Source organism: Thalassophryne amazonica, chromosome 14, assembly GCF_902500255.1.
Source record: "Thalassophryne amazonica chromosome 14, fThaAma1.1, whole genome shotgun sequence".
Lineage (NCBI taxonomy): Eukaryota > Metazoa > Chordata > Actinopteri > Batrachoidiformes > Batrachoididae > Thalassophryne > Thalassophryne amazonica.
The window spans coordinates 94,324,139-94,343,696 of record NC_047116.1 but is presented as its reverse complement, the minus strand read 5'-3'; the positions used below and the strand labels follow the sequence as shown (position 1 = coordinate 94,343,696).

At 42.9% G+C, this 19,558-nt stretch overlaps 1 protein-coding gene and 1 long non-coding RNA gene across 3 annotated transcripts in view; one reads left to right on the top strand and one right to left on the bottom strand.

The window, feature by feature from the left end:
• Window positions 1-18,955, bottom strand: part of mcm3ap (minichromosome maintenance complex component 3 associated protein) — a 57,811-nt gene extending 38,856 nt beyond the window's left edge. The window contains exons 1-6 of one of the 2 annotated variants that reach the window (XM_034186846.1): window positions 18,827-18,955; window positions 17,012-18,581; window positions 12,791-13,038; window positions 11,734-11,815; window positions 10,191-10,341; window positions 327-520 (exon numbers count right to left, since the gene is read on the bottom strand). In XM_034186846.1, coding sequence (XP_034042737.1) covers window positions 327-520; window positions 10,191-10,341; window positions 11,734-11,815; window positions 12,791-13,038; window positions 17,012-18,557 — 2,221 coding nt within the window. In that variant the 5' untranslated portion in view covers window positions 18,558-18,581; window positions 18,827-18,955. Of the gene's footprint in view, window positions 1-326; window positions 521-10,190; window positions 10,342-11,733; window positions 11,816-12,790; window positions 13,039-17,011; window positions 18,582-18,825 lie in introns of both variants that reach the window. The other variant, XM_034186845.1, reaches the window with a different exon arrangement.
• LOC117525068 lies at window positions 4,555-12,784 on the top strand. The gene is made up of 3 exons (XR_004564949.1): window positions 4,555-4,565; window positions 11,375-11,380; window positions 12,612-12,784. It is a non-coding gene; the product is annotated as an uncharacterized LOC117525068 (long non-coding RNA).
• Window positions 18,956-19,558: the final 603 nt, after the last annotated feature.

Below are 19,558 nucleotides of genomic sequence, written 5' to 3'. Positions count from 1 at the left end.
CAACTAAGAAAGATAGATTGATCATATTTAAAATCGAAGCATTAACTAATGGTAGGGCTTCCTTGAGCAGCCTGGTAGGAATGGGGTCTAATAGACATGTTGATGGTTTGGAGGAAGTAACTAATGAAAATAACTCAGACAGAACAATCGCAGAGAAAGAGTCTAGCCAAATACCAACATTACTGAAGGCAGCCGAACATAAAGATATGTCCAAAAGCTGCCTAAAAGCAACTACCTGCTCATGCTCAGGACTATTTTTTATTCACTGTAACCAAAACCAGCACAAATCAATAGGAACCCAGCCTGTTTGACATCACTGTCCTCACCTTGTCGCAGAATCTTGTCTCTCTGCTCCAGGAGGTGGTACTTTTCTTCAGCAGTCTCAGCCACCTGACCAACGAGATGGAGGAGGGAGGAGGGGATGGAGCACTTTGTGGTCTGTGCGTCAGTGCTGCCCTCTAGCTGGGGTTCACTGGCAAAAATCAGAGACGTGACCACAGCTGGCTTCTTTACTGGTGGACTGGGGAGACATGAAAGAGCACAGAGACATTTTATGTTTCAGAATTATGAACATTCATCTGCAACACAAGAATGTGTTCGGAAATATCTGTGAATATCCGGTTTAGGGACACATGGTGATACTGGGAAATCATCGGTATCAGATATCCGTGCATCCGGTTTAGGGACACATGGCGATACTGGGAAATCGTCTGTATCAGATATCTGTGCATCCGGTTTAGGGACATGGTGATACTGGAAAATCGTCTGTATCAAATATCTGTGCATTCGGTTTAGGGACACATGGTTATAATGGAAAATGGTCTATCAGATATCTGTGCATTTGGTTAAGGGACACATGGTGATAATGAAAAATCGTCTGTATCAGATATCTGTGCGTTCAATTTAGGGACACATGGTGATACTAGGAAATCGTCGGTATCAGATATCCGTGCATCCGGTTTAGGGACACATGGCGATACTGGGAAATCGTCGGTATCAGATATCCGTGCATCCGGTTTAGGGACACATGGCGATACTGGGAAATCATCGGTATCAGATATCCGTGCATCCGGTTTAGGGACACATGGCGATATCATCTGTATCAGATATCCGTTGTTAGAGTAATTATGCACCTGACTGTGTATCACAATATAATCATAATATCATTGTATTATCACCAGCGCAACTCATATATATATTATATTGTCACAACGTATATTATCGTTTGTTCTCCATCACATGTCACATGCATGCATATATCTTTTGCACCATGTAGTTTTGCACGTCTCTGTTGGGATTACGGCCTTGAAGCAAGGACAGTGTCTGTGGGAGGACAGCGAAACAATGGAATTGATGTGCACCGGCTGGCTTCACGTCACGTCGGGTGACATGATGTTTGATGGGGAAAAGGAGTACAGGCAGACAGCAGCAAACCCACGGAAACACATATTAGCTTGCAATAGCTCACCAGCTGCATAGGATGTTTTGCTCCTATTCATTGCTTTTATTCATGATATTCACAATAACCGACAATGTTATCACGCCCAGCTTGTATGCCACTTTTGCTTAATAAAAACGCTGTGCACAGGAAGACAGTTCGACGAGAGTCGAGAGAGAGGTGGTGACTGCTCTTCCCGCTGCATGCAGCTGACAAAAGGTTTGCTGGTCTCGTGTTCACTCATTTATACATGTCCGTAAGGGGTAATGTGTTTTGACCCTGACATCCGTGCATCCGGTTTAGGGACACGTGGCGATACTGGGAAATCGTCCGTATCAGATATCCGTGCATCCGGTTTAGGGACACGTGGCGATACTGGGAAATCGTCCGTATCAGATATCCGTGCATCCGGTTTAGGGACACGTGGCGATACTGGGAAATCGTCGGTATCAGATATCCGTGCATCCGGTTTAGGGACACGTGGCGATACTGGGAAATCGTCGGTATCAGATATCCGTGCATCCGGTTTAGGGACACGTGGCGATACTGGGAAATCGTCGGTATCAGATATCCGTGCATCCGGTTTAGGGACACGTGGCGATACTGGGAAATCGTCGGTATCAGATATCCGTGCATCCGGTTTAGGGACAGGTGGCGATACTGGGAAATCGTCGGTATCAGATATCCGTGCATCCGGTTTAGGGACAGGTGGCGATACTGGGAAATCGTCCGTATCAGATATCCGTGCATCCGGTTTAGGGACACGTGGCGATACTGGGAAATCGTCCGTATCAGATATCCGTGCATCCGGTTTAGGTACACGTGGCGATACTGGGAAATCGTCGGTATCAGATATCCGTGCATCCGGTTTAGGGACACGTGGCGATACTGGGAAATCGTCGGTATCAGATATCCGTGCATCCGGTTGAGGGACACGTGGCGATACTGGGAAATCGTCGGTATCAGATATCCGTGCATCCGGTTGAGGGACACGTGGCGATACTGGGAAATCGTCGGTATCAGATATCCGTGCATCCGGTTTAGGGACACGTGGCGATACTGGGAAATCGTCGGTATCAGATATCCGTGCATCCGGTTTAGGGACACGTGGCGATACTGGGAAATCGTCGGTATCAGATATCCGTGCATCCGGTTTAGGGACACGTGGCGATACTGGGAAATCGTCGGTATCAGATATCCGTGCATCCGGTTTAGGGACACGTGGCGATACTGGGAAATCGTCGGTATCAGATATCCGTGCATCCGGTTTAGGGACACGTGGCGATACTGGGAAATCGTCCGTATCAGATATCCGTGCATCCGGTTTAGGGACACGTGGCGATACTGGGAAATCGTCCGTATCAGATATCCGTGCATCCGGTTTAGGGACACGTGGCGATACTGGGAAATCGTCCGTATCAGATATCCGTGCATCCGGTTTAGGGACACGTGGCGATACTGGGAAATCGTCGGTATCAGATATCCGTGCATCCGGTTTAGGGACACGTGGCGATACTGGGAAATCGTCCGTATCAGATATCCGTGCATCCGGTTTAGGGACACGTGGCGATACTGGGAAATCGTCCGTATCAGATATCCGTGCATCCGGTTTAGGGACACGTGGCGATACTGGGAAATCGTCCGTATCAGATATCCGTGCATCCGGTTTAGGGACACGTGGCGATACTGGGAAATCGTCGGTATCAGATATCCGTGCATCCGGTTCAGGGACACATGGTGATACTGGGAAATCGTCTGTATCAGATATCCGTGCATCCGGTTCAGGGACACATGGTGATACTGGGAAATCGTCGGTATCAGATATCCGTGCATCCGGTTTAGGGACACATGGCGATACTGGGAAATCGTCGGTATCAGATATCCGTGCATCCGGTTTAGGGACACATGGCGATACTGGGAAATCATCTGTATCAGATATCCGTGCATCCGGTTGAGGAACACATGGCGATACTGGGAAATCATCTGTATCAGATATCTGTGCATTCGGTTTAGGGACACATGATTATAATGGAAAATCGTCGGTATCAGATATCCGTGCATCCGGTTTAGGAACACATGGCGATACTGGGAAATCATCTGTATCAGATATCTGTGCATTCGGTTTAGGGACACATGATTATAATGGAAAATCGTCGTTATCAGATATCTGTGCATTCAATTTAGGGACACATGGTTATATCTGAAAATCGTCGGTATCAGATATCTGTGCATCTGGTTTAGGGACATATGGTGATACTGGAAAATAGGGCTGAAACGATTAGTCGAGTAACTCGAATAATTCGATTACAAAAAATGTTCGAGGCATTAACGTTGTAGTACATATGCCAGGCCTGTGTGTGGCGCTGTAACGTCCCAAAGAAAAACATACAGAAGAAGACTAGCATGCATGAGCCGTGTAAGCGCTAATCAAATTAGCACGAAAGCTACAGCTTTCCAACGTGACAGAGTAAAATAAAGCCTTTTATAAGAAAAACGGTCCAGGCTAATCCGCTCTACATGGCTATTCCCATAGCGGCTGGTCGCTGCCTCTCTCTGCCCGGTGTGAGCGGCTCAGCTCTGCCCTCACAGCTCCGTCCCGGCCACCTCTGACAAACAGTCTCTGGAAGAAGTCCACTCTTCCTTCTGTGTTTTGCTCAGACACGCACTGAGCATTTCACTTTTTAATTTTCGCTTTTTTGGGCAACACACAACGCTTCATAAACACGGTAACTCAAAATAATAATAATTTAAAAAAACCTGACTGCGAGGTTTGCATGTTCAACCTCCAGCTGAAATGCATCACAGAGAAAGTGGGATTAAAAAAAGTCACGCAGGGACTCAGTTAACCAATGTAAAAAAAAAAAACTTAAAATGGTTAAATTTTACAAGTTAGGGTAAACAAAAACAGAAAGCCACATCCCATCACCATTTCAGCAAAATGTCAAGACTCTGGCTGAGCTCCTGACACCAGGAAAGATCCAAAACTTGTAAATATGTGAAAAAATAAATGATTACCCAGGAAAACAGAAAGGGACACACTAAATTTGACAATCTCCGTAATGACGCAGTGACATTGTGCCATTGCTTAGGGAGAGCCCTGGACTGTTGGCGGTGTTAAAAATGCAAAGTATTTTTTATCCGATTACTCGATTAATCGCCAGAATAGTCGATAGAATACTTGATTACTAAAATAATCGATAGCTGCAGACCTACTGGAAAATCTGGTTTAGGGACATGGTGATACTGGAAAATGGTCTGTATCAGATATCTGTGCATCCGATTTAGGAACACATAGTGATACTGGGAAATCATCTATATCAGATATCCGTGCATCCGGTTTAGGGACACATGGTGATACTGGGAAATCGTCTGTATCAGATATCTGTGCATCTGGTTTAGGGACACATGGTGATACTGGGAAATCGTCCGTATCAGATATCTGTGCATCCGGTTTAGGGACACATAGTGATACTGGGAAATCATCTATATCAGATATCCGTGCATCCGGTTTAGGGACACATGGTGATACTGGGAAATCATCTATATCAGATATCCGTGCATCTGGTTTAGGGACACATGGTGATACTGGAAAATCGTCGGTATCAGATATCCGTGCATCCGGTTTAGGGACACATAGTGATACTGGGAAATCGTCTGTATCAGATATCTGTGCATCCGGTTTAGGGACACATGGTGATACTGGTAAATCATCTATATCAGATATCCGTGCATCTGGTTTAGGGACACATGGTGATACTGGAAAATCGTCGGTATCAGATATCCGTGCATCCGGTTTAGGGACACATGGTGATACTGGGAAATCGTCTACAACCCCTGGCAAAAATTATGGAATCACCGGCCTCGGAGGATGTTCATGCAGTTGTTTAATTTTGTAGAAAAAAAGCAGATCACAGACATGACACAAAACTAAAGTCATTTCAAATGGCAACTTCCTGGCTTTAAGAAACAATATAAGAAATCAAGAAAAAAAGATTGTGGCAGTCAGTAACGGTTACTTTTTTAGACCTAGCAGAGGAAAAAAATATGGAATCACTCAATTCTGAGGAAAAAATTATGGAATCACCCTGTAAATTTTCATCCCCAAAACTAACACCTGCATCAAACCAGATCTGCTCATTGACATTGACCCTATGCCATGACATTGACCCTATGTGTCTTTTTGCAAGGAATGTTTTTGCAGTTTTTGCTCTATGGCAAGATGCATTATCATCTTGAAAAATGATTTCATCATCGTCGGTATCAGATATCTGTACATCCGGTTTAGGGCCACATGGTGATACTGGGAAATCGTCAGTATCAGATATCCGTGCATCCGGTTTAGGGCCACATGGTGATACTGGAAAATCGTCGGTATCAGATATCCGTGCATTCGGTTTAGGGCTACATGGTGATACTGGAAAATCATCTGTATCAGATATCTGTGCATTCGGTTTAGGGACACATGGTTATAATGGAAAATCGTCTGTAGCAGATATCTGTGCATTCAGTTTAGGGCCACATGGTCTTCTTCTTTGTCTTTCGGCTGTTCCCATTAGGGGTCGCCACAGCAGATCAATTGTTTCCATCTCACTCTGTCCTCTGTATCTTCCTCTGTCACACCAACCACCTGCTTGTCCTCTCTCAGCACATCCATGAACCTCCTCTTTGGTCTCCCTCTTCTCCTCCTGCCTGGTGGCTCCATCCTCAGCATCCTTCTCCCTATATACACTGGGTCCCTCCTCTGCACATGTCCAAACCATCTCAATCTCGCCTCTCTGACTTTGTCTCCAAACCGTCCCACCTGAGCTGTCCCTCTGTTATGTTCATTCCTAATCTTGTCCATTCTTGTCACTCCCAAAGAGAATCTCAACATCTTCAGCTCTGCCACCTCCAGCTCTGCCTCCTGTCTTTTTGTTAGTGCCACTGTCTCTAAACCATACAACATAGCTGGTCTCACTACTGTTTTGTAAACTTTCCCCTTCACTCTTGCTGATATTCTTCGGTCACAAATCACTCCTGCCACCTTTCTCCACCCACTCCACCCCACCTCTCTACCACACTCTCCATTACTTTGAACAGTTGACCCCAAATATTTAAACTCATCTACTTTCACCACTTCTACTCCTTGTAACTGCACTATTCCACTGGGCTCCCTCTCATTCACACACATATACTCAGTCTTGCTTCTACTGACTTTCATTCCCCTTCTCTCCAAAGCATATCTCCACTTCTCCAGACTAGACACAACTTGCTCTCTACTCTCACTACAGATCACAATGTCATCTGCAAACATCATAGTCCATGGGGACTCCTGTCTGATCTCATCCGTCAACCTGTCCATCACCACTGCAAACAAGAAAGGACTCAGAGCTGATCCTTGGTGTAATCCCACCTCCACCTTGAATGAGTGTCATTCCGACTGCGCATCTCACCGCTGTCACACTATTCTTGTACATGTCCTGCACTACCCTAACATACTTCTCTGCCACTCCAGACTTCCTCATACAATACCACAACTCTTCTCTTGGCACCCTATCATAAGCTTTTTCTAAGTCCACAAACACACAATGTAACTCTTTCTGTCCTTCTCTGTACTTTTCCAACAGTATTCTCAGAGCAAACAATGCATCTGTAGTGCTCTTTCTTGGCATGAAACCATATTGCTGCTCACAGATCTTCACCTGTTTTCTAAGCCTAGCTTCTACTACTCTTTCCCATAACTTCATGCTGTGGCTGATCACCTTATGCCTCTGTAGTTACTGCAGCTCTGCACATCACCCTTGTTCTTGAAAATAGGAACCAGCACACTTCGTCTCCACTCCTCAGGCATGCTCTCACTTTCCAAGATTTTATTAAACAATCTGGTTAGAAACTCTACTGCCATCTCTCCTAGACATTTCCATGCCTCCACTGGAATGTCATCTGGACCGACTGCCTTTCCACTCTTCATCCTCTTCATAGCAGCCCTCACTTCTTCCTTGCTAATCTCTTGTACTTCCTGATTTACTCTCACCACATCATCCAGCCTTTTCTCTCACTCATTTTCTTTATTCATCAACTCTGCAAAATATTCCCTCCATCTTCTCAGCGCACACTCCTCACTTGTCAGCACATTACCATGTGCATCTTTTACCACCCTAACCTGCTGCACATCCTTTACAGCTCTGTCCCTTTGTCTGGCCAATCGGTACAAGTCCTTTTCTCCTTCCTTACTATTCAACTTCTTGTACAGCTCGCAATATGCCTTTTCCTTTGCTTTTGCCACTTCTCTTTTCGCCTTACGCCGCATCTCCTTGTACTCCTGTCTACTTTCTTCATCTCTCCGACTATCCCAAAACTTTTTCGCCAACCTCTTTCTCCTTATGCTTTCCTGGACCTCTTCATTCCACCACCAAGTCTCCTTGTCTTCCTTCCACTGTCCAGATGTCATACCCAGTACTGTCCTAGCTGTCTCCCTCACCACATCTGCAGTACTCCAGTTGTCCAAAATTGCTTCCCCTCCAACCAGTGCTTCTCTCACCTGCTCGCTAAATTTCACACAACAGTCTTCCTCCTTCAGCTTCCACCATCTGATCCTTTGTTGAGCTCTCACTCTCTTCTTCTTCTTTACCTCTAAAGTCATCCTACAAACAACCATCCTATGCTGTCTAGTGACACTCTCTCCTGCTACCACCTTACAGTCTGTGATTTCTTTTAGCTTGCATCTCCTATAAAGAATGTAGTCCACCTGTGTGCACCTTCCTCCACTCTTATATGTTACCCTGTGCTCCTCCCTTTTCTTAAAGTAGGTATTCACCACAGCCATTTCCATCCTTTTTGCAAAATCAACTACCATCTGTCCTTCCCCGTTCCTATCCTTGATACCATATCTACCCATTACTTCCTCATCACCTCTGTTCCCTTCACCAACATGCCCATTGAAGTCTGATCCTATCACCACTCTTTCATGCTTGGGCACACTCTCCACCACCTCATCTAACACACTCCAGAAATCTTCTTTCTCCTTCATCTCACAACCAACCTGTGGGGCATATGCACTGATGATATTCATCATCACCCCTTCAATTTCCAACTTCACACTCATCACCCTGTCAGATACTCGCTTAACCTCCAACACACTTTTACCATACTCTTCCTTTAAAATGACCCCAACACCATTTCTCTTCCTGTCCTCACCATGGTACAACAACTTGTACCCACCGCCGATGCTCCTGCTCTTACTTCCCTTCCACTTGGTCTCTTGCACACACAATATGTCTACCTTTCTCCTCTCCATCATATCAGCCAGCTCTTTCCCTTTACCAGTCATACTACCAACATTCAAAGTCCCCACTCTCATTTCCACCCTTCTAGTTTTCTTCTTCTCCCACTGTTCGTGGCAACGTTTTCCTCCTCCTCTTCGTCGTCTTCGCCCAGCAGTAGCCCAATTTCCACCGGCACCCTGTTGGGCAATAGCACCGGTAGCGGACGTTGTTAACCCGGGCTGCGACCGATCCGGTATGGGAATTCGATTCTGAGTCTGCATAATTCGGTTGGCTTGTTTTACGCCGGATGCCCTTCCTGACGCAACCCTCCTCATTTATCCGGGCTTGGGACCGGCACTCAGAATGTACTGGCAGCACACCCCATGTGGCTGGCCACATGGTGATACTGGAAAATCATCGGTATCAGATATCTGTGCATTCGGTTTAGGGACACATGGTGATACTGGAAAATCATCTGTATCAGATATCTGTGCATTCGGTTTAGGGCCACATGGTGATACTGGAAAATCATCGGTATCAGATATCTGTGCATTCGGTTTAGGGACACATGGTGATACTGGAAAATCATCTGTATCAGATATCTGTGCATTTGGTTTAGGGACACATGGTTATAATGGAAAATCGTCGGTATTAGATATCTGTGCATTCAATTTAGGGACACATGGTTATATCTGAAAATCGTCAGTATCAGATATCTGTGCATCTGGTTTAGGGACACATGGTGATACTGGAAAATCATCTGTATCAGATATCTGCGCATCCAGTTTATCATGGGTAAAATCATGGGTATCAGACCATAAAAGCTGCAGACATGAAAACTGGTGTCAATAAAACTGATAAAGTGACATGTATAATGCAATGTGTGATTCTTTTGTGCGATATCAGCAAGTAGTTATCGTTTTAAGACACATGATCTGTAAACTGTCAAGAGTTAATGCATTGTGAGTAATGCGGTTTGCTTGGAGTTTTAGCATGATCAGCACACAGAAAGGTTTGACTGAGTTTCATTTCAGAATGTGCCTGACGACCTGAGCAAGTGAAGCAGGTTAAAGCAGCGATTCACATCACAACGACACACCGCAGTGCTGCGTCTAAGTGCCCGTTTCATCATATTTCTATGAACAGCTCAGTGGCGGAACGTCACAAAGATTTCATTCCAACACTTCCTGAAACTACAAATACAGTATTTTTCCATTCTGTGTAATAGAGAACTCACAGTATGTCACTGGGTTATTACAATCCTGTTTGTGTCTCAGAAAACAGCATATTGCTCTTGATATTACCATTACTGTTTGACATGAAAATCAAATTTGGCACTGGCATACAATTTATATACACTTTAAATAATTTCCTTGTTTTTTCATGGATTAATTTGTAAACTGTAAACATGTAATCATAAGTAATACATTTGGAAATGATACATTTAGAGTAGAATCAAGTGTTGTTTGTTCTATTTTATGTTTAATATCTACAACAAGCCACATTACCTGCAGCTGAAGGTGACGGTGCTGCTGACGACAGCAGCTCTGAGTGGAGGTCTTTTGAGGGGAGAAGATGCACGTGTAGTCTCCATTTCCTGGCTTTGTACTTCTGTCTCCTCTGCTACATCGGTAGATCTGTTCCTTGTTTCCCTTGGACCTGAAGAGATTAAAAAATAAACAAATAAATAAAACCTGAGACAACATAGTGAAACAGCCAAAAGAATGAACTGTCAAGAAGTATTGTTATATAAACTATATATTCGCCTCCAAAATCACCAGTGCATCAATATGAAAAATTCTGAAAACTACTAATTGTAAATTATGGATAAACTGACTTTTTGCAACCCCAGTCATTTGCGATAAATAAATAAAAACTATCCTTATCTGAAAACTCACTTTACAAAGGAGTCCATTCGAGTTCATACAGAAGCTGTAGGTTCAAATTAGCAATTACTTGTATGTCATGCCAGACAACAATATTACCCAAAATATATGAAATAGTTATAAAAATGCACAAACTTGCTCAAAACTACAATACAGAATTTAAGGTTTGGAGAAACACAGTTTAATGTTAATTAATATTTGACAGTCCTTTATGCAATAATATGGGTGGGGGATGTGATGGTCTCGTGGTTAAGCGTTGGGCTTCACATAAGAGGATCCTCGGTTCAAAACCCAGCCTGACCGAAAAATCACTAAGGTCCCTTGGGCAGGGTCCTTAATCCCCTTGTTTCCCCTGGTGTGTAGTGAGCGCCTTGCATGGCAGCATCTTGACATCGGTGTGCAAGTGTGTCTGTGTGAATGTGAGGCATTATTGTAAAGTGCTTTGAGCTTCTGATGCAGATGGAAAAAACTATATACTGTATAAATGCAGTCCATTTACAATAATGTAAATTATTATAGCAGGCTTCTTCAAAAACCGGCAAATGTGATTAGCTTGTGGGAGCATCAATTAACCACATAGAAAGTTGATTAACTATGCTTTGAAAGAAAAAAAATGCAAATACACACTTCTGCACATTCTAAATTTACTTAATAAATTGGCTTAATAATATAAGCAGCTATTAAGACAAATTGAACTTTACTACAGCTGTGACACAGGTCTATTCTGTTTCCTGTGTAGGTTCACACTATACTGCACTATAGTCCATAGGCTCCTCAATACCTCACTCAGACCGTCTGAACTGAAGGTGGGGGTTTGTACAATGCTGTGTGGTTGTTCTGGCTCCGGGTGAACAAAGCAGAAGATTTGTCTTAGCACTAGCGTTGCTAATAATAATAATAATAATGATGATAACAGGCGCAGCAGAGTGGGAAATTCAGGGAATGAACTATGACATTTACACGGTGACTGGCTCCAGGGCTACGTTTGGCTTAGAGACCATGGAAATCTGTTTTGCCAGTAGCACTGCTAGAATTTTAAGGTTATTTTATGTTCACCACAGTAGAGATTCCCAAGCAAACTTCGGCTTGCCCGTGTGCGACATGGCGAGGGTTTGCTAGATACCTGCTATAATCACAATTTTTTTTAAAAACGTGATGCATTTACTCTGCTTTGTCCTCTGCCTAAAGATCTGGAGTTTGTTTCCATGTAAAAATCTGCCTTCCTTCTTTGCTTTAGCTGCTGATTCCTGAAAAAGAAAAAGAAATGAGGTCAAACCAAGATGCTAAATTGTTTCTTTTTTTTCTTTTTTAAACACATGCACACAAATATGCATTTTTTTTTTAAATTTCAGATTAAATTTAGGACCAAAAAAGAAACATCTGACAACTTTGTGAGACTGGTTGCCTCTAAGTGCCAGAGTCAGGCATTATAATGTAAAAATAATAAATGTCTACAAGTCCAATGGTCAGAATATTTGCATGAGTTGAAAGTTCAATAAGTGAAGCAGAGTTGAAAGAAACATTCCATTTTTCAACAAATGAAAATATACTTGCCACTGCACGAATGGAAAATCATTCATTATCTGTTTTATATGACACCTAAATAGAGCAGCACCATATGAAATTCTACTTAAAAAATAGAAAGGTGTTTCCTGAAGGACCAGAAAGCCGACAGCAGGGGGCAGAGTATGCTCTGTGCCCGAAAAGCACCTCACTCCGGCTAGCAGGTGGTGTGGTGGCCAGCAGGTGAGCCACCACATTCCTGAGAAGAGCCAGAGTTGCCAAAGAGCTCAGTGGTTTGTGTGAAAATGCACATCTTGGTTTCCTGAATCCAGTGAAATACCACAATAGAAACTTGTCCAGTTCTTCCTGACAGCACTTCCACAGCCTCTAAAGATGTCCCCGCCAACACTGCAGCTGCTGGATTAAGCTTCCTCATAAATCATGGAAGTGTTTTTTTTTTGTTTTTTTTTTATAAAAGCTAATGGAGGTGTTCAATAGGGCAAAACACAGTGTAAACAGAACCAAAATGAATAGTACAAGATGTCACTCATACAATGGGCAAATAATGAATGGCATGTGACATATAATCCACCAATCAAATTACAAGGATCTATTTAGGTGCCACATAAAGCCAGATAACTACAATGGTCATCCACGTTCCTTGATGTCGTGATCCAAACCTCAAGGTTACACATATAAACTGCATGAATTTAACTCACATGGTCATGGAAGTGCACTATGGCCAGGTTCTTGTCAGGCCGACAGAAGAGCTTGCAGATTTTTCCAAAATGAGCAAAGTGCTTGTGAATTATAGTCCTTTTGTTGCAGGCAGCAGGTACGTTCTTGCACTGGATTGCTGTGCACTCGGTGGGAGATGTCTCACTGAGGCTCTCCGAGCTCTCCTGGCGTAAGCTACGCCTCACAGGAGTTGCAGCTTCAGGATCTGGATCTTGGACTTTCACTAAGTCTGAAAGAATGACGGAAAACAGAAAGCAGGATGAACATATTAAAGTCTCACGTGATCATACAATCAAGCTTTTATTTAAGGTATTTGATATTCAGCAGAATGTGAGATTCAGAAGAGATTTCTTTACATTAAAAGAACCAACACCATTTTACTTTTTCACAGTGGAAACACTGAGTATGAACCCATGCATTAGTCCACAGTGACATCAGGCTATGACTGTTCCTCTAACGTTAGTAATGAGCCAGGGCCAAAAATATTTGGACACTGAACATAAGAAGGGTAAAAGGTAAGATTATATTAAATGGCACTAAACAATTAAGCACAACAACCAAAACATCCACATCTAGATAATATGTCCGTGTAATGCGTGCACTCAACAAATGAATTAGCAAAGCTAACATTACAAATGGCATTGAACCTTAATGTGGCATTAAGAGTGCTAAACTGCAGGAAATGGACTCATTTTACAAGAGTCTTTCAAGACTTTCCAGATCAGACGTCAACACACTTTGGCTTCATACCTCCAGTATAACAAGCAGAGCAACTAGTGTTCGCCCATTTTTCAATTTAATCTTAGTCTTGTGTCAAAGTTCATTCTTAGTCTTAGTCACATTTAGTGATTCACATATTTTTGTTAGTCATGTTTTAGTCGACTAAAAGTCTCAACATTTTAGTCAAACGAGAACTCAAGGTGTTTTAGTCGAGTTTTAGACTAAACATTTTAGTCTTTTTCTATTTATTTCAGAGATAATTTTTGTTTATTAATTCCAGTTGACTTGTGTTCCACAGCTGAAATATTGATTAAATGTCTGGAATAAACATCTTGAATGAATTGAAGTGAATGAATGAATCTTCAATGCAACTGTGTTAAAAGTGTCTTGTTTGTTGATTCAATACACATTTACAAATGATGCACTTGTTCTGATGTTTTATATTTATTAGAAACACCAACAAAATAAAACAAAAACTGGTGTTAAATAATATGAGTCTTACAGCTAGACTCTTATAGCCGAGAAGATTCAGAGGAATATAAATGTAAATGTTACTTTGGCTCCGGTCTCCCCTACAATACTCACGCTTGGAGCACTGCTTCAGTGCGGCTGTGGTCAGACTGTGACACCGGGATAAGTTCTCCCTGATGGAATGCAGCACATCTCATTTTAGAGAAAAACAGCTTTTAAGTGTTCATGTACCGGACCGGCTTATGTGTGTTGTTGTTTGTTAAGTGTGTCATGAGGCTGGTCAAGGTTTGCTCAGCCCTGCTCATGACCTAGGGCAGGGATATACATCTGGAGCTGGGTCCACAGGCGCCAAAAAAGGCGACCTCTGCTCCTAACTGGCAATTAGGATGGGTAAAAATGCAGTAAATACATTTCATTGTGCAGGGAACATGTTCTTATGTGCATATGACAATAAACTTCTTTTGAATCCTTTGGTTGGTTGTAGTTTGTGTGTTTTACAACATTTGGAATGAGGTGCTATTTAATTTAAAACAGCAATTCGCGTTGAAGTTACTGATTGCGGAATGATCCATCTTTGCACCTTTACTCGGCAGAGAGCCGCAGAACAAATCCCACAACACACACAGAGCGGATGATATTATTATTATTATTATTTTCATGAGGGACAGTAACTTTAGTTTATGAACCAGAGAAGTGGGAGATAGTCTAATGTTCCAGTCCACGGCAGAGATCTGCGTCGTTGGCTGCCCCACAGAAGAGGCACGTTAATGACGAACGAAGGTCTGTGTGAAGCGGTGGACGGTTCTCGCAGAATCGTGCAGCGAGAGGACACATAGCATAGGTGACAGTACAGTAGTAGAACTGCTGGCACAAACACATGACAGCTGGACTGGATGTTGCATTTGTTCTTGCGCAGTAGACGAAAACGAGGAGGGAGTTTTTGTTTATTTTTTATTTCTTGGAAAACATTTTCATCCGTCAACAATAACGCACATGTACACAGTTTTAGTCAGTGTTTTTAGAGCATTGGTGCCATCTTGTCATCGTCTTGTCTTAGTCATGGGAAAAATGGTTGTTGATGAACATATTTCATCTCGTTTCGTCTGACGAAATTAACACTAAGAGCAAACCAATGTATTTACCACACTGTAATGTTGCCATTCCTTTTCACAACACTTAAGATGTTTTGGCATTCAGGATACAAAGTGATGAAGCACTTCAGGACTGGGGACTGAGATGGCCATTCCAGAACGTTGTACTTGTTCCTCTGCATGAATGCCTTAGTAGATTTTGAGCAGTGTTTAGGGTCATTGTCTTGTTGAAAGATCCAGACCCGGCACAAGTTCAACTTTGTCACTGATTCATGAACATTGTTCTCAAGAATCTGCTGATATTGACTGGAATCCATGTGACCCTCAACTTTAACAAGATTCCCAGTACCTGCACTGGCCACACAGCCCCACAGCATGATGGAACCACCTCCAAATTCTACTGTAGGTAGCAAGTGTTTTTCTTGGAATGCTGTGTTCTTTTTCTGCCCCTTGTTATGTCCAAATAACTCAGTTTTAGTTTCATCAGTCCACAGCACCTTATAATGAAGCTGGCTTGTCCAAATGTGCTTTAGCATACGTCAAGCAACTCTGATTGTGGCGTGTACGCAGAAAAGGCTTCCTCTACATTACAGCATCATACAGCATCTCTTTGTGCAAAGTGCACCATATAGTTGAACGATGCACAGAGACACCATCTGCAGCAAGATCATGTTGTAGGTCTTTGGAGCAGGTCTGTGGGTTGACTATGACTGTTCTCACCATCCTTCGCTTCAGCTTATCTGAGATTTTCTTGGCCTGCCACTTCGGGCCTTAACTAGTACTGTGCCTACAGTCTTCCATTTCCTCACTATGTTCCTCACAGTGGAAACTGATAGCTGAAATCTCTGAGATAGCTTTTTGTATCCTTCCCCTAAACCATGATGTTGAACAATCTTTGTTTTCAGGTCATTTGAGAGTTGTTTAGAGGCTCCCATGTTGCCACTCATTAGAAGAGATGCAAAGAGGAGAAACATTTGCAAATGGCCACCTTAAATACCCTTTCTCATGATTGGCTTCACCTGTGTAAGGAGGTCAAGGGACAATGAGCTCACCAAACCAATGTTGTGTTCCAGTAATTAAGGTTCAAGGTTAACTTTATTATCCCCAGGGAAATTTGTCTTGGGCTTGTAATTTAGCATTAGCACAATTAGTGCTAAATGTATTCAAATCAATAAAATGACAAGGGTGCCCAAATATATGCACCTGCCTAATTTTGTTTAAATAATGATTGCACACCTTCAGTAAATACTAGAAACTTCATTTCACTTCTCAAATATCAGTGTGTTTGTCTGCTATATGATATATTTAACTGAAATTTCTGATCCAGACAACCAATGATTTATAAAGGAAAATCAAGAAAATTATCAGGGGTGCCCAAACTTTTACATACAACCGTACTTTTTGTCACATCTCCTTGTTGTCACTGTCCCAAATACTAATGGAGCCAGATGTATGAGCTACACAGTGTATTTTATTATTACTGGAAGTGACCCTGTAGCTGTTAAACCATTATATATATATATATATATATATATATATATATACACACACACTCACATATATGAATAAAATAATGTGTATAGCCACCTCTCTGAGATCTCGCAAGATTTTACGGGATTTGAAACCTCAATAGGGTGAAGTGATTGCCGGCTACTGAGAGTGTTGCTTTCCGTAGCCATTTAATGTCTATGGAGTATCAGCGTTTATTTATTTATTTTGCAACTAAAGCATAGAAAACAAATTGGTAGGTTTTCTGACTGAAATAGCAACAGGAATACAACTGAAATAGTGCATTTAGACAGGACTAAAAAAAAAAAAAAAAAAAAAAAAAAAATTACTGAGAAACTCTGGTAATAAGTACATTAGCCACCTTCCCAAGTAAAACTAATCCCATCCGAATACAGCTTTAGACAGTCTTACCTGATTTGTCATCTTGTACCAGCAAGTCTGTCGTTAGTGACTGTGGTCCAGGTGGCGTGGCAACCATGTGGTCTCCCTTCAACTGAAGGTCTCCTCCTTCTCTGTCTGTCCTCTCTGGTGTCTGTGGCTGATTCTCTTTTCGGACTTCTTCTCTCCTTGATTTTGCTATGTCTTTACGTAAACCACTTAACGCCTTACTGAACAAACCTCCTGTTGGGCCACGAGACCTCATTAATGTCTTCTTTGGAGGCTGTCTTGAGGAATCCACTTCAGCTCCACCCTCTTTGGCTGGTTTCTCTAAATTTGCACCGGAGATGGTGGAATCTTCCTTATGCTTTGTTGCTTTTGTCAGATGTCCAAATACATTTGTTTCCACTGAGCCTTCAAGATTGCTCCCTGTGTCAATTGCAGGAGCATCTGCTTTTCGTTTGGAATCACCAAATGCTGACAGCTGGCCAAAGCTGGGCACCCCAAAAAGAGATGTTGCCTGGGGCTGGAGTGTTTTAGCTGTAAAGCTGAAAAATGATGGGGTGGTGGGCTGGGTGGCTGATGCTGTAACAATGGCAGTAGAAGTTGCAGCTGGCTGAGAATGGCTGAACTGCAGAGTGCCATCTGCACCACTGTCAGTAGTTACCGGAGCGGTTTGTACAGATATGGATGGAGCTACAGGAGATTGGGAGAAGTTAAATTCTAACACCCCAGGCTTTCCAGGCAAGACAGGGAAACCAGTACCGGCGGTGGTGCTGCTACTACTCACTGTGTGCCTGGAACCTGTCTGGGGTCCACTGCCTCCAAAAGGCGAGTCAGACACTGAAACAGCTTGGGGTTTATTCAGTTCTGGACTTGCACTTAATATGGGCTTGAAAACGGCTTCATGTGCAGGCTTAAAACTGAACTGAGTTGACCCAAAGCCTCTATTCTGAGCTATGCCAAATGTACTAGTGGTGACATCGGTAGACTTTGTCTGTCCAAACAGAGACTGACCAAAACCTGAAGACTGAGGGAGACCTAATGCAGGTGTGGTACTTGAAGACAACTGCAGTTTCCCAAACCCTAAAGGCTGTTGGTTAAACCCAGATATCTGATTGCCAAATCCTGGAACCTGCTGTCCGAAACCTAGAGTCTGTCTAAATGAAGAATGCTGTCCAAATACGGGTGCTTGTCCAAAAACTGAACTCTGTCCACTGCTCTGCCCACAAAAGCCTGTTGTCGTAGTACTACCAAAGCCTGGTCCCACCATTTCTACTGATGGCTTTCCAAAAGCTGGAGCCTGGTTTGCTACATTGAGCGAGGGAGGCCGTGTAGATGTCTGGCCAAATGAGCTCTGCCCAAAGGAAGGTGTCTGCCCAAAAACTGTACTTCCTTGGAATGAAGGCCGGTTTAAGCCAGGTGCCTGTCCAAACAGTGTCTGCAAAAACCCCAAAGTTTGAGATTGGCTGCTGGAGCTTTGCTGTCCGAATGGCTGGAACAGTCCTGAATTCACTTTGTTGATAGGAGGTTGAAAAGCGCCCCCTTGTGGATTTCCAAAAGGATTGCGTGGATCCATGTTTCATATGTTGACGTACTTCTCCTTAAAAACATAAAAACAACACGCCGTTCTTAGTTACAACCTTAAACACATAAAACACCGAAAGATTAAAAAGAAACAAATCTACCAGTGTGTCATTTGTGTTCGTGTTTGCTGCTGTGGGCCGAAGCTAACACAACAACACAATGCTAAATCTGCTCGAGGGGAGACAGCTAATACTGTGTGCTGAAACACGGCGTAAAAGGTTACGATAATGGAACTTCAAACCAAATATTAATAACACTTACAGTAAAGGAATTCAGAATGTTGTGGCTACTGAACACTGGCTGTGTCCAAAATCAAAACATAATCCAACATTTTTGCTTCTGAGCAGCAAGACAGCCTCTTTGAGTTCCTCTTCTTCTTGTGACTGACCGACAGCAAGCACCAACTTTTTTTGAACAGTACCACCCCCTGTCGGTCCGGAAGGTGAACATCAAGATTACGCATACGGAATTTGAGCAGGATCATATACCCTTGAGCATATAGCCGCCTGCATTGATTGTCTGGCTGTATCAAGGTCAGCACTTCGGTCATTATCTACATGAGTCAGGTTTTTTCAGTATACACACACACACACACACACACACACACACACACACACACACACACACACACACATTAGTGAAAATGATGCTCTGCTAATCATTTTCCAAAAGCTAGGGTTAGGGTTAATTTTTCAGATTTGGGGGGGGTGAGCAACAACTATGTATCAAGGTTCATACCCTAATCACTTTTCTGGTGTTTTTGTTTTGTCACGTCTGCTTTAAGATTATCTGTGACTTCACTTCTGCAGTGCTTTGATGTTGATACATCTTTTCTATGTGCGTTTCCGCTGATGTTTTTATTTTTGATATATTTCTCCCTTGGGTGTTCCATCACTTTACTTCCTGTTCATGGGCATTTTGGACTTCTGGTTCACATGCTCACTCCGTTCCATGTTCATTGATTCATGCACTATCCGGCCTTTCACAGCCTCT